The sequence below is a fragment of the Rhinoraja longicauda genome, chromosome 27, assembly GCF_053455715.1.
Source record: "Rhinoraja longicauda isolate Sanriku21f chromosome 27, sRhiLon1.1, whole genome shotgun sequence".
NCBI classification, from domain to species: domain Eukaryota; kingdom Metazoa; phylum Chordata; class Chondrichthyes; order Rajiformes; family Arhynchobatidae; genus Rhinoraja; species Rhinoraja longicauda.
Genome location: NC_135979.1, coordinates 8,854,360 through 8,866,851, shown reverse-complemented (window position 1 = coordinate 8,866,851; position 12,492 = coordinate 8,854,360). Strand labels below are relative to the sequence as shown.

The window sequence follows — 12,492 nt, the reverse complement described above, 5'->3', positions numbered from 1 at the left end:
TGGTCAGTAACGTCTCGCTTCAGAACAACGAAAACAAACGGTCTGGGAATGAGTTTATTCGGCTAAATTTCTCTTCCTCTCGTTTCCGACGCTCCGCCGTCGTCCGTCGAGAAAAATCGGTTCAACCCCTTCCCCATATCAACGACAATATGGGTAATGGACCCACATTTCAGCCCCAGCTCGACATCGAGTTGGTTGGGACTGTCTTGTCCCTCGTGTTGTCGAATAGCTCTCCACTGCTGAGCATCGTCTGCGTTTAAAAAAAAAAAACGATGGTCACTAGCGAATATTAGCATTGCCTCGGCCTAATGCTTTAAAAAAAAAAACTAACGGTTAATGGCGAATAATGGCTCATTGTATCAGGTGATTTAAAATATCGATGGCGACTGGCACACATTGGCTCAGCTGTGCAAGCTGCTTTAAGAACTGGTGGTTAATGGTGAATTAATGGCTCACTCGGGTCATCTCATGCTTTAAAAGCTGATGGTCCTCGGCAAATATTGGCCCAATCGTGTAAGATGCTTTAAATTTTTTTTAAAAAACGATGGTCAATGGTGAATATTGGCCCACTCGTGCCAATTGCTTTAAAAACTGATGATCAATAGCAGATATTGGCTCACCTCGGTCAGTTGCTCTAAAGGCAGATGGTCAATGGTGAATATTAGCTCTCTTTGTGTCGGATGCTTTAAAGAGTGATGGTCACTGACAAATCACTTGCGTCAGATGCTTATATTATATATGAATATATTGGCATTACAAGATCATGGATTGTGACTAGAAGGGTCTCGACCCGAAACGTCACCCATTCCTTCTCTCCTGAGATGCTGCCTGATCTGCCGAGTCACTCCAGCATTTTGTGAATAAATACCTTCGATTTGTACCAGCATCTGCAGTTATTTTCTTACACATGGATTGTGATTTGTACTTTCACCAATATTTTCACAATTTCTTTTGTTTAACTTTTAAATTATGACATTTTTTGGAGGCGAGAGGATAATTTGGAACAAGATAATTCTTCCTCTAAACTTGTTGGTTAAATATCAATTTTTATATATTTTCTAGGTGTCATAATATCACAAGCGATCGTTATTCAATACAGTTTCTTATTCTCTTTTCTAATTGTATTGTTTCCATTGATTTAGAGTAGTTGCAGGAGAGATTTCATAGAATGGTGTAGAAATAAGAGAACAGTAACATTGTCATACTGAGGTCACAATGGTCCCCAGCATTAACTATTTCAAAAGTTCTTTTGTCCATCTGTTCACTGTTATGTGATCCAAATCCAGATGATCCCCTGGTGCCTGAGATTGCACTTATCGACAAAACAGAAAAATTCAACAGAATGGCTTGGGAATGGACTCGGAAGTATGCAATGTGATTACATTAAAATGTTGTCGAACCTTTTAAAATACAGCTGGGGGAACTTGCAAAACTAGCATTGTTATTGAGGAAACGAGAGATTCGTTAGAAGTATTCAAAATCAGCAAGGATTTAGATAACTTCTAATGACAGGAAGGTTAGGGTTAATACCATACAGGTATAAGGTTTTTTAATCAAATGAACCAGTGTTAATATGAGGAAGATACTTTAATGAGTGGTTACACTTAGGCACACACATAATGATGTAATGCTTTCAAAAACGAATTGGATAAATATACCTAACGAAACAAAAAGAATCAAACATCCTATGTGTGGTACTTTAATGGTCTACTTTTAAAAAAATGCTGTCAACCTGCAGCAGATCAGATAACATGCATACAGATACATATAAGTTAATATTTCAATGATTGAGCATTTTTAGGGAAAAGGCAATACTGTTTGTGCTTCCCTGATTTTGTTCCATGGGAAAAGATGATGGCTTGTTTCGATCTAAAAGTCTATCTTTTAAATCAAATTATCTTTTGTCAGTAACACCCACAATTCCACAATTTAAAAAAAAAAATTCAGCGAGAAATGATGTCACAGAGCAGTTTCACACTTTTATTTCGGTTGAACATTTGGTAGCAGTTGGGACTAAATCAAAAAAATAGCGCAACTCTTTAAGTAAAAGCTTTGCTGTAAGCTATGAATTGTTTGTCCTGTCGCTTGGACATATTTTACAAAAGCAAATAATGTGATTTTGGTCATTATTTTCTGATTTGGTGATTGTGAGAAATAGATTGAAATATGGACCTCTTAAGAAATCTTTAAAGCAATTCTATTTATTTCACCAATCCTCCCCTCAAAATCTGGCTGTTTTGAAATACATTTAATGGTTCTAATTCCTAATTATGTCATCATTGGCTGTATTTTAATGCAAAATGTAATTTTTGAAAATGGATTGGAAGAAGACAGTTGGTTAAGTACAATGCCAAATGTGAAAAAAATTCCAGGCTGTCAGGGTTACATAGAACAGTGGAGCACAATGTCTGCGCCAAACATGATGCCAAATTAAGCTAATCTCTGCCTACATGTGATCCATATCCCCCCCCACCCCATTCACTGCATATTTGTGCGCCTAGCTAAAAGCCTCTTAAAAGTCATTGTTTCTGCTTCTGCCACCACCCTGGCAGTGGGTTCCAGGCTCCTACCACTCTTTTTTTTAAAAACTTGCCCCACATATCTTGTTTAAACTTTCCCCCTCTCCTTTAAAGCTATGCCCTCCTGTATTTGATATTTCCACATTCACCAGCAATGCTGCCTGAGTTACGCCAGCACTTTGTCTTTTTTTGACATTTCAACCATGGGAGAAAAGCTGCGACACATAATTTTACAAACTTATCTGGTCTTCCCCCATTCTCTGAGGCTCCTGAAAACAGGTGTGCTCTAAACCTGCTTATGGCTCATACCCCCTAATCTAATCAGCATGCTTTTCTGCACCCTCTCCAAAAACTCATATTCTTGCATAATGGGGCAAATGGAATTGCACACAATACTCCAAGTGTAGCCTCAACACGACTTCCTGATTCTATACATAATCCCTCAAGCTTGGAAGTCAAGCACGCCATACACCTTCTTTTCCACTTTATGACTTGTGTTGTCTCTTTCAGGGAGCCATGGATTGGACCAAAGATCCCACTGTACATCAATGCTGTTAAGGGTCTTGCCAAATATTTTTTAATGAAAATTTCCCATCCATTGCTTATGATGTTTTTTCTTTGTGATATGCATCTATTTTTTTCTGAATAATTAGCAACTCTGAGTAATTAGCAACGATTCTCTTTCCACTCCACCACTGGAGTACCCCAAGGATCTAGACTGGGCTTCTATTTTCTCACCTGCAATTTGAGTGTAATACTTCAATGTCCATAGTTATGAATGCATCATTACTGGCAGCCCGGCTAAACAAATAGTCTTACAGATATAACTTCCAGACTGAATCTGCAACAAAAAATGATTGAACAAACATGAAGGATTACTCTTTTTGACTTTGATCTCAATAACCTGCCTATGTGCACTCCTGAATTGGCAGGAGGAGCCAATGCACACTTTGAAGAAGCAACAAGTGGTGTTAATAAAAGAGGCCAATGGATGTACTAACATTTCCAGAAGGCACTTAAGGTTATTGAGCATAAAAGCGTGCAGTATTGGGGAGGACAGAGGATTTACTGACAGAATTGAAATGGAGAGTAGACTTTAGTAGAACTTGTTCTGGTTTACAAGATGGAACCTCTGTAACTTCTAATTTGTCTGAATTAATTGGTATGGTTCTTAATATGCTAATGACACAAAGATAGGAAAGTGATTTATAAATACGATTCAAGCGGGATACAAAGGGATATAGGGTGAATGAATCAACAAAGATCTGTTAAATGGTGTATAATGTTGGAAAATGTAAAACTGCCTCTCGGCAAGAAACTTAAAGCATTATATAAATGGGAGGAATTAAGTACTGAAATGCGGTGAGATCTATGTCCTAGTGCATGTTCTGCTAAGGTTTAATGTACGAGTACAGCAAGTAATTTGTAAATTGATTAAAAATAGGGAAGATTACAGGGTATTAAATGAGTATGTATGAAATACTAGTCTTTTTGTAGCAAGGATATGACTATTATGTGACTTTGGATTTTCTTTGACTTTGAGGAGGTTTATTAGACTTAGGCAGCTTGTATCTGCTGGCTTGATTGAAATGTTAAATACCAAGGCCTCTTGGCAAGATAGATGTTTGACATATACAGGACCTCTTTGCCTGGTTGACTCTTGTCTTTTGAAAAAAAATGTTGTTTTCTGGGTCAAGTGTAGTTAGGATTGGGAAATAATTGTTGGCCTTGTGTAGGTCATTCCTAAAACAATATGATCCTAAAAAATGAAATGATATTTTCCATCTATGCGCTATTCATCTGAAAAAGCAGTAGATTTCATTCTCACAGCTGAAGTTTGATTCTGATGTAGTACCGGCACTTTTAGCCCAACCATTTTGTCTGAATTGTCTATTGGATGAACAGAAGCATCATTCAATTCTTTCATTTACGTTGAGCTGCACTGTTTGCATCCTTGGTGTCACAATTGATGCACATTGAGCTTCCAATAATACAACCATACTATCAACAAGACTAATTTTACCTCTAAAATGGCGTGACTCTAATTTTGCTTCAACTCTGCTGAAATCTACTTCCGTTCCTTGTTACCTTTATATTTTACTATTCTCATGCTTTCTGCCTTTCAATGTACACATACAATTCTCTGAGCCTTTATTAATAACTTTTTCATTAATAACTTTTTGTATGCTGGATTACTTTGGTTCTCAGTTTAAAACTTCATGTGCTCACCGCACCATTTTTGTAATCCTCACCAAACTTGCAAATTGCCAGATGTTGTATCAATTCTGAATTTTTGCAAGTCCCGGATTTTAATTGTATAATGTTTCACTTTTAGAATTCATACAGTCGGTTTCCTCATCTGTCTTGATATCTTCTGTGGCTCAGCATTTTTGTTTTTATAGATGTCACACCTACTGTGTGCAATTGGAACACTTTATTAATATGAAACCACTGCTTCCCTACCCTCACCTGACTCTTATTTCCCTACTTGCCTATCTCCACCTATCACTTCTTTACACTGTCTAGTCCCCTCTACACTTTTAATTTAAATGACGTCTTGACATAAAAAGTCCATTTATAACATTCATTATTATTGAATCAGTTCAATGTGATTTAACAATACCCATTCCAATTTCCTATTCAGCTTTTATCCTGAAACTTTGGGATAAAAGTTAATTGTTTTAATCTGAGTTGCAATTTTGAACAAATTTTAAAAACGACTGTTGTGACTTTTTTTATGCTCATTTCATAGATTCTCTTCTTGCATTGAATATTTTTCTGGGTTGTAGAGCTTAGTTCGGTATCATCGTTAAAGAATATGGCGTGTACAGGTGAGTGTGATCTCCAATTGAGGTATGTGATTCTACATAGTGGGATATCCGAGTGTAATAATGTAATTTTCTTTGGGATTCCACATCGGGAGCACATGAAAGCATTGAAGGGGTATCTGACTCTTATTGTCCTAGGGTTGCTTGTAGTTGGGTAGTCCAGAATCAACATGATCATGAACAATTTAAATAAACAATTGTCCCTATCCCTGAAAAGGGAGCCCAGTGGCAATTACCTGAATCCATTTATTTTGTTGACTTGTTATATTTGGTTTCCTCCCAGCCCCTAAACTCAGCAAGTCCCAATGGGATCTGTCCAGTCTAGCCCATTAATATGTATAAAGTATGTGTAACTTTTATTTTAAAAAGTAAAAATAATGTTCATTGGGTTGTCAATAAGTATAGCATCCAATAGCCTAGAGCCTCTGTAATATTGTAAGTCGAAATGCATTGAATACACGTGATCACATTGCCAGAAGCGAGCTGCGGCTCGCTACGGGTCGCTGTCGTTTGCACCATCGCAAAGTCGAAATATCATAAGTCAAAGCATTGTAAGGCAGGGAGCACCTGTAAAAGGGGTAGGGGAATGAGGTGGTGCCACTCCGACAATGGAATTTATTGTAGTTCGGCTCTGAATTTTTGAAGGTAATTGCTGGCAATATCCTTCAGTGATTCTGCAGGTTACTAACTTGCATATCTGTGCATTGTAACATTGAAGTACTGAACATGATGGGGGTTTTGCAATGCATCCAGCACCACGAGATGAGAATTAGTTGACACACGCAGATTTAGGACAGCCATGACAGCGAAACCTTGGATAGTGGTTGCTGCACAACTGATTTGGTAAATGTGTCCAAATGAATAACAGGGTTGGGTGAGGTAGACTCGGAGGTATTGGCCTTCGTGAGTATGATCGGGTCCTTGTGAGGCATCTTCAGATCTTTAAAGCATCAAAGTAAGTCCAATATATCTGGTTAGCTCCTATTTGGAGCAAATTTAATTTGGTGTAGCATGCATGCATTTCTATGCTATGTTGATGTTACAATCACGTGGAGTATCATCTATAAATAAACCTCTTTCTTATACTTGGTAAGATACCATCAGTATTGCCTAATAAAGAAATGAACAAATAACTAATTTGTAGGAAATGAAAAAGGAAAATACTAGAAACATAAATAGGATGGGCAGCATTGATGTAGAAAAAAAATGTTTAAGCCTTTTGTAAAAATTGCTTTGTAACAATTCATACACAATGGAATACTTTCAAATAAAGTTACAATTGTCAAAGAAAATTATTTTATTTTGTTCAGACACATTTCCTTTTTTTCAGCAAATTGGAGATTATCGAGGGATGGTTTATCTACTATCTAATGTCTAATTTGTATAGTAGACCAGTTACAGTTTATATTAAAAATGAATTTATTATTTACACAAATCAGTAACTGATTTGATTACTACATTTGAGACAAAAAGTGCCAATAAATGCAGATTCCTGCTAGAAAAAGCCAAAACATAAAAACATCTTTTCATTTGTGTACAATAAATGGGCAGTGGTTCATGACTACTACAAAGAGAAGTGCACCGAGAAGTTGGTGAGTCAGCATTCGGTGTCAAATGCTGGACTTCAACCAAAGCACATGAAATTTCTTATACTATAACATATGTATCTTCTGGAATGAATGTCTCTTTTGATTGGGGGGGGAAAAAACTGGAAATCTGAAATAGAAACAGTAAGGTGCCATTGTAGCAGCATCGTTAGCATTACTGTTTCGCAGCTCCAAGCCTCCTTGTGGAGGTTGCACATTCTCCCTGTGATTTTCCCATGTGGGTTTCCGCTGGGTGCTCTGTTTCCTCCCTCATCTCAAGGATGTGCTGGTAGGTCGATTGGCTCCTGTAAATTGACCCTTTGTGAAGTAAGTAGCAAGAATAATTAAAGGGGTGTTCACGGGGATGTGAGAGAAAATATGTTACAGAATAATAACGATGTGGGGGGAGGGAGCCTAATGGCAGCCAGCAAAGAGGCCAATGGACAAGAGAGCCTCCATCTGTGCGGTGATAAGTGCATTACAAAAACGCTGGAAATATTTCACCTGGTCGTGCAGCATCTCTTTCCACTGACTTGTGATGCTTCTCTTTTTAAAGTTAATTATTTCATACCAAGATCCTCTTTATAGGATCCTCTTTACGTCAGTTATTGCTATTCATATAGCTACCAATTCAAGTGTGTACTGAGGACCCAAAATGCAAGGGTATCCTTTGTTTGGATCCCTTTTAAACTACACTGCGGGCATATTGTCATGACTGAGCTGCCTGTTTGATGTTGACTGTTCATTGATTGTTAGATACACATTTCCAAAAATTAGATTTGGAATGACAAGCTATTTTGACAATCCTAAATGCTGTTTACTCTTGAAACCTTTAGCCTTTCACTGTAACACGTATTTAGACAGTACTTCCAATTCATTTCTTCAACTTGGGCTTCATATCTACTGATGCTTTTACACCTACTAAATCACCACTTCTGTGACTTATCTTGACCTATTCACAGTCTCTTGGCTAAAATGATTAGGGCTTCAAATGGGTAAGATCAACTCTAACCACCTGAACCCAAGGGAATGCAAACTATGTCCTTCAACTGTTTTTTTTTGTTCTTTGCACTTTAGTCTTTCTTATTTTGGTACATTTTCCTGAGGATCAATAGTTTTGTTATACATTTAACACTTAATCTATATAACATTATGCCATTCTACATATTTTTACTCTTGTTATATTACATCAGAGAATCCTGAAGGCAATTCTATTTAACCTCTGCAATTAATCCACGAACGAACTCTGACTTAGCTTAACTTGTGTCTTTATTATTTTGTTGTGAAAAACAGATATTAAAGTAAAGCAATTAGACAAGCGTTCTTCAGGCCAAGCTTTTGAAATCATTCTGAGCCCTACAGCCGAAACAATTCCAGAGTTTCCTCTTTCTCCCAAGAAAGATCGATCACTTGAAGATCTTCAAAAAAAGATGGAAGCTGCAGAAAATAGACGAAAGGTATTGAAACAGATATGAGCAACTGAACTAAATGGTACTTAAAGACAGAAGCTGAAGAGCCTATCTGACTAAGTCACAGTAAAATAATGGGCCAAATTATTAATTCTATTATCAGTACTATACAGTAGCTCCTTGTTTTGGATATAGAGGGCTCCTTGGAATTCAATTCAAGTCAAGCCAAGTTTAATGTATGCACAAATCCAGTGAGGTACAGGAACAATGAAAATCCTGCTTGCAGCAGCATCATAGGCATATGGAAAAATCAAACAAATTTCAGTTTAGAAATCCATGACTCAATGTACTATGTATGATGTATAACAGTTTGAGTAGGTGCTGTTTGGAAATAATATTTATATGTAACTTGGAGTGTGAGCAAATATGCTTGATATCTTGTAAGCAATATTGTTCAGATAAACCTAAATTTTCTGGGAATCCACAAATTATTAATGTTGCTTCCTAAGTTGTGTTTTTTTCAGTATTTTCTGTCCTTAATGTACGCTGTTTTCTGTGCACTGATCACATTGATCATATTAAATGCATTACATTTTAAGTAATTTTCTTCTAGATGTGACATTGTTAATAAATAATTTCCTTCGCAATGTGATGGATAATAAAGTTTCAGATACATTTATCAGCTAAAATAATTGTATAAGTTTATCTCTTATTTTAACATTCGAGCTATTTTTCGTAGCTAAATGCTTTGTCCCATTTGGGGACTTGCATCACTGAATTAGTAAAACAACTCACGTAGTCACAATGTTCAGTTGAACAATTGATCTCTATTCTTCCCCCTTAGTCACATGAAGCTGAGGTTCTGAAGCAGTTGGCTGAGAAACAGGAGCATGTAAAAGAAGTGCTTCAAAGAGCAATTGAAGAAAATACCAAATTCAGCAAAATGGCAGAAGAAAGACTGATTTCCAAGATGGAGCTCATTAAGGAAAACCGTGAGGCCCAGTTAGCTGTTAAGCTTGAGCGCCTTCGTGAGAAGGTAAGTTAACTTTAGTTCTCTTTTAACAGAGGAGATGAAATTCAGAATGGCTTACTTCCCAGGGCCACTCCAGGATTCTTGATTTGTTCGTGCTGTCCATTTTGTCCAGCTTACTCCTCCTTACTTACTCCTTAGGCTTTGACTGAAGTGGGCATAGTTCTGTGAGACCAAGCAGCCCTCTAGTACCAAATCAATGAAACGTTTAATCATTTGAATCAAGATAATAGGTTCTGATAGCTATTGTTGATGGGCTGTCTCATTTCTAACATGTGGGATTGGGTCAATAACAATCAGTGTGGACATGGATCAAACTTTGCACCTTGTTGATCTGCATAGTTTAGATTACATGTCATTTGGAGCTTGAAGTATTAAAAACGTATTAAGTACCGTTCATCCACAAGGTAAGTCACACAAATACATATAAACCTTTTGAAGTTGATAATCTATGATGGCAAATGAATTTTAATTGGCCTGCAACTATTGCTCAAAGGTGATTGCACCTTACTGGGATCCCCACCAGCAAAATTCTTGTACATTCTATCAGGAGTGACATCGTGGACGAATTGCATGGAATATGAAAGTGTGCAATTGGGGAACACATGATGCAGGTTTAGAGAAACCAAAGAGAAATGTTGGTCTTCCTCCTCTTTGCTAGAAGGAACTAAAAACTGAAGTTGATTGCTTTGATTACATTATCTGTCTGCAGGCTTCATAGTATAGAATTGATTTGGATCTGTTAACCACCAAGTGAAAGATAGGTTTATAAGGTTTACGTCAAGGTTATCAACGATTTTTTTTGGAAACAAAGTCAACTCAGTAACTTTAAAAAAAAATTCTTGCAGTATGTCCACAGTGGAAATCTTTTCTTTCAGCCATTCTAAAACAACTAATTCCGGATTAAGTTATAATGCTGGAGAGAGCACGTTGTTCCTGTAGCCATGTACATTTCTTCCAGTTACTCTGTTTTCCTTCCACATCTCAAAGATCTGCTGGTCGGTTCATTAGTAACTGAATTACTTAAGTTAGGTAATTAGCAAAAATAATCAGAGTGGAAATGATGGACATGTTAGTGAGAACAAGATGACAAAACAAACCTTCTCAGAGTTATTGGAATAATTGGCATTATGTAAACTTATTATAACACAGGAAGGCCAGTTGACTCCATCAGTCCCACTCAAAAAGAGAAATCCCATTTTCCCCTCAACCCTGTACCTCAATAGTGTATACTCCCTTGCATGCTCATATTTTCTCTATTTGATTATTTTTGCTGCTTATCTATATTAAGGGCTAATTTAAAGTAGCCATTTAACCTATGGGATGTGGGCGGAAACCAGTGCACCTAGCAGAAATCAAGTTCAGGATTGAATGTGGACTCCTGGAACTGTGAGGCAGCATTATTAATTGCTATTTAAATGTTTAAAGTATTGACAATATCTGTAAAACAGAATCAATCGAAAGAAAATCCAGTTATTAATAGAACTGTGCTCATATTGCAGAGAATTGTATTGTCATTGTATTTCTTTTCAAATAAAACTTTTTTATTTTTGTATCATTTAGGACAAGCACCTAGAGGAAGTGAGAAAGAACAGAGAGAGCAAAGAAACTGCAGAAATGGTTTAACCATGTCTGTTGTAGTAACTGTATTCAAACAATTTTTAAAGAGCACTTACAGCAATGCTATTGAAACAACCAGATGTAATAACATACTTTTTGAAATGGAATGTGTGTGGTTAGGGGCTGGGGAGGGGGGAGGGGGGAATCTGGGATACTACCATTTACTCTTATTGATGATTTAGTTTTATCTCTCCAAATGCATTTTTTTATACTTTTGCATTGCATGTACTATGCAGAAATGAAAATGTTAAAGTGTAGTTTTCATCTGCTTTGCCCATGATATCTGTCATGCTAAATGTCATATTTTTTTGTCTTGACCTAACATGCCTAATTGAAATCTCTAAATAAAACTGAATAATTGCTGGCTAACTATTTTTGTCATTAATTCATTTTAGTGGTAAAATGTGAGATAGTGTTTGCAAAAAATGTAAGCTTGTATCTGAGGCAAGTGTGCTAGGTGTTTTATTTAACATTATTGCCACTATGTCCTGAAGCGTTGAATTGAAATTAAAACTTTTCATTGTGCAAATATTGAAAGATGTGAATTTGTAGGAATGTTGAAATATTCTGTGGCAACAGCAGATTAAGGTTTCTCAAGATCCAACAGATTGTAGTTTGAACAACTGAATCTAAAGTCTATACGTAGGTCAAGCCTGAAAGCCCATTTACAAAAAAACTTTCAAAAGTTTCCTTCCCTGTCCCCACAAATCAAGAGAAGACAGTTGGAGAGGGAAGGGTTCAGCCTGAAGAATCAGGCTTCTTCCGTCTGACCGTTCCCTCCATAGATGCTGCCTGACCCACTGAATTCCTCCAGCACTTCGTGTTTTATTCAAGAGGATGCAGCTGTTTGGCTTCATTCTATTTGGACCATTAAATATGCAGACAAGTTTTATTGATCAAGTTTAAATTTAGTCCGAGGCTTGACAAACAAAAAAATGTATAAAATACTGCTGGTTCTGGAAATGTGAAACCAAAATGTGTTTGAAATGTTCAACAGATCTGGTAGTACCTTTTGACAGTTTAGCTAAGCTACTTCTGAGTGCAGACGCTCAAAGCTGAAACAGAAAGATATACAATTGTGTTCATACAGTCATAAGAAGGAAAATTTGCACATTTTTCAAAAAGGCACAATAGAATGCAACCACAAGAGAAGCAGAAATATCAAAGCTTTGAAAAGGAAAATGCTTTCAGAAACCCAGTAATGTAAGAGAATTAAAATGGAGGCTTTGTAACTCTTTGTAACTAAGGACATATTGTAAAATCCAGAGTCACTGTTCAAATCAGTGTCACAAATACTTTGTAGAGAGGTGAGCTATTTAATTTTGATATTAGTTTTAATGTGTAAATGCTGGAATGTGAAACTTTCAGATAGTTTTGGGTTGGATTATATTCAACAAAATGCATTGGGATTTTAAAAAACTGCTGGAGGAATTCAGCGGGTCAGGCAGCAACTGGAGGAAATAGATAGAAAACATTTTGGGTCGAGACTGAAGAAGACAT

At 36.8% G+C, this 12,492-nt stretch overlaps 1 protein-coding gene across 1 annotated transcript; it reads left to right on the top strand.

Annotated features, from left to right (window-relative positions):
- Window positions 1–5,292: 5,292 nt before the first annotated feature.
- On the top strand, window positions 5,293–11,110 carry LOC144606943 (stathmin-like). The gene is made up of 4 exons (XM_078423468.1): window positions 5,293–5,350; window positions 8,227–8,390; window positions 9,187–9,378; window positions 10,936–11,110. The coding sequence occupies exons 1-4, from the start codon at window positions 5,338–5,340 to the stop codon at window positions 10,996–10,998; spliced, it is 432 nt and encodes a 143-aa protein (XP_078279594.1). The 5' UTR covers window positions 5,293–5,337; the 3' UTR covers window positions 10,999–11,110.
- Window positions 11,111–12,492: the final 1,382 nt, after the last annotated feature.

What these genes read in the sequence shown, in the direction of transcription:
- LOC144606943 (XM_078423468.1), top strand. An exon ending in CTGCAGAAAATAGACGAAAG is followed by an intron (nt 8,391 to 9,186) that starts GTATTGAAACAG and finishes CTTCCCCCTTAG; the next exon opens with TCACATGAAGCTGAGGTTCT. An exon ending in TTGAGCGCCTTCGTGAGAAG is followed by an intron (nt 9,379 to 10,935) that starts GTAAGTTAACTT and finishes TGTATCATTTAG; the next exon opens with GACAAGCACCTAGAGGAAGT.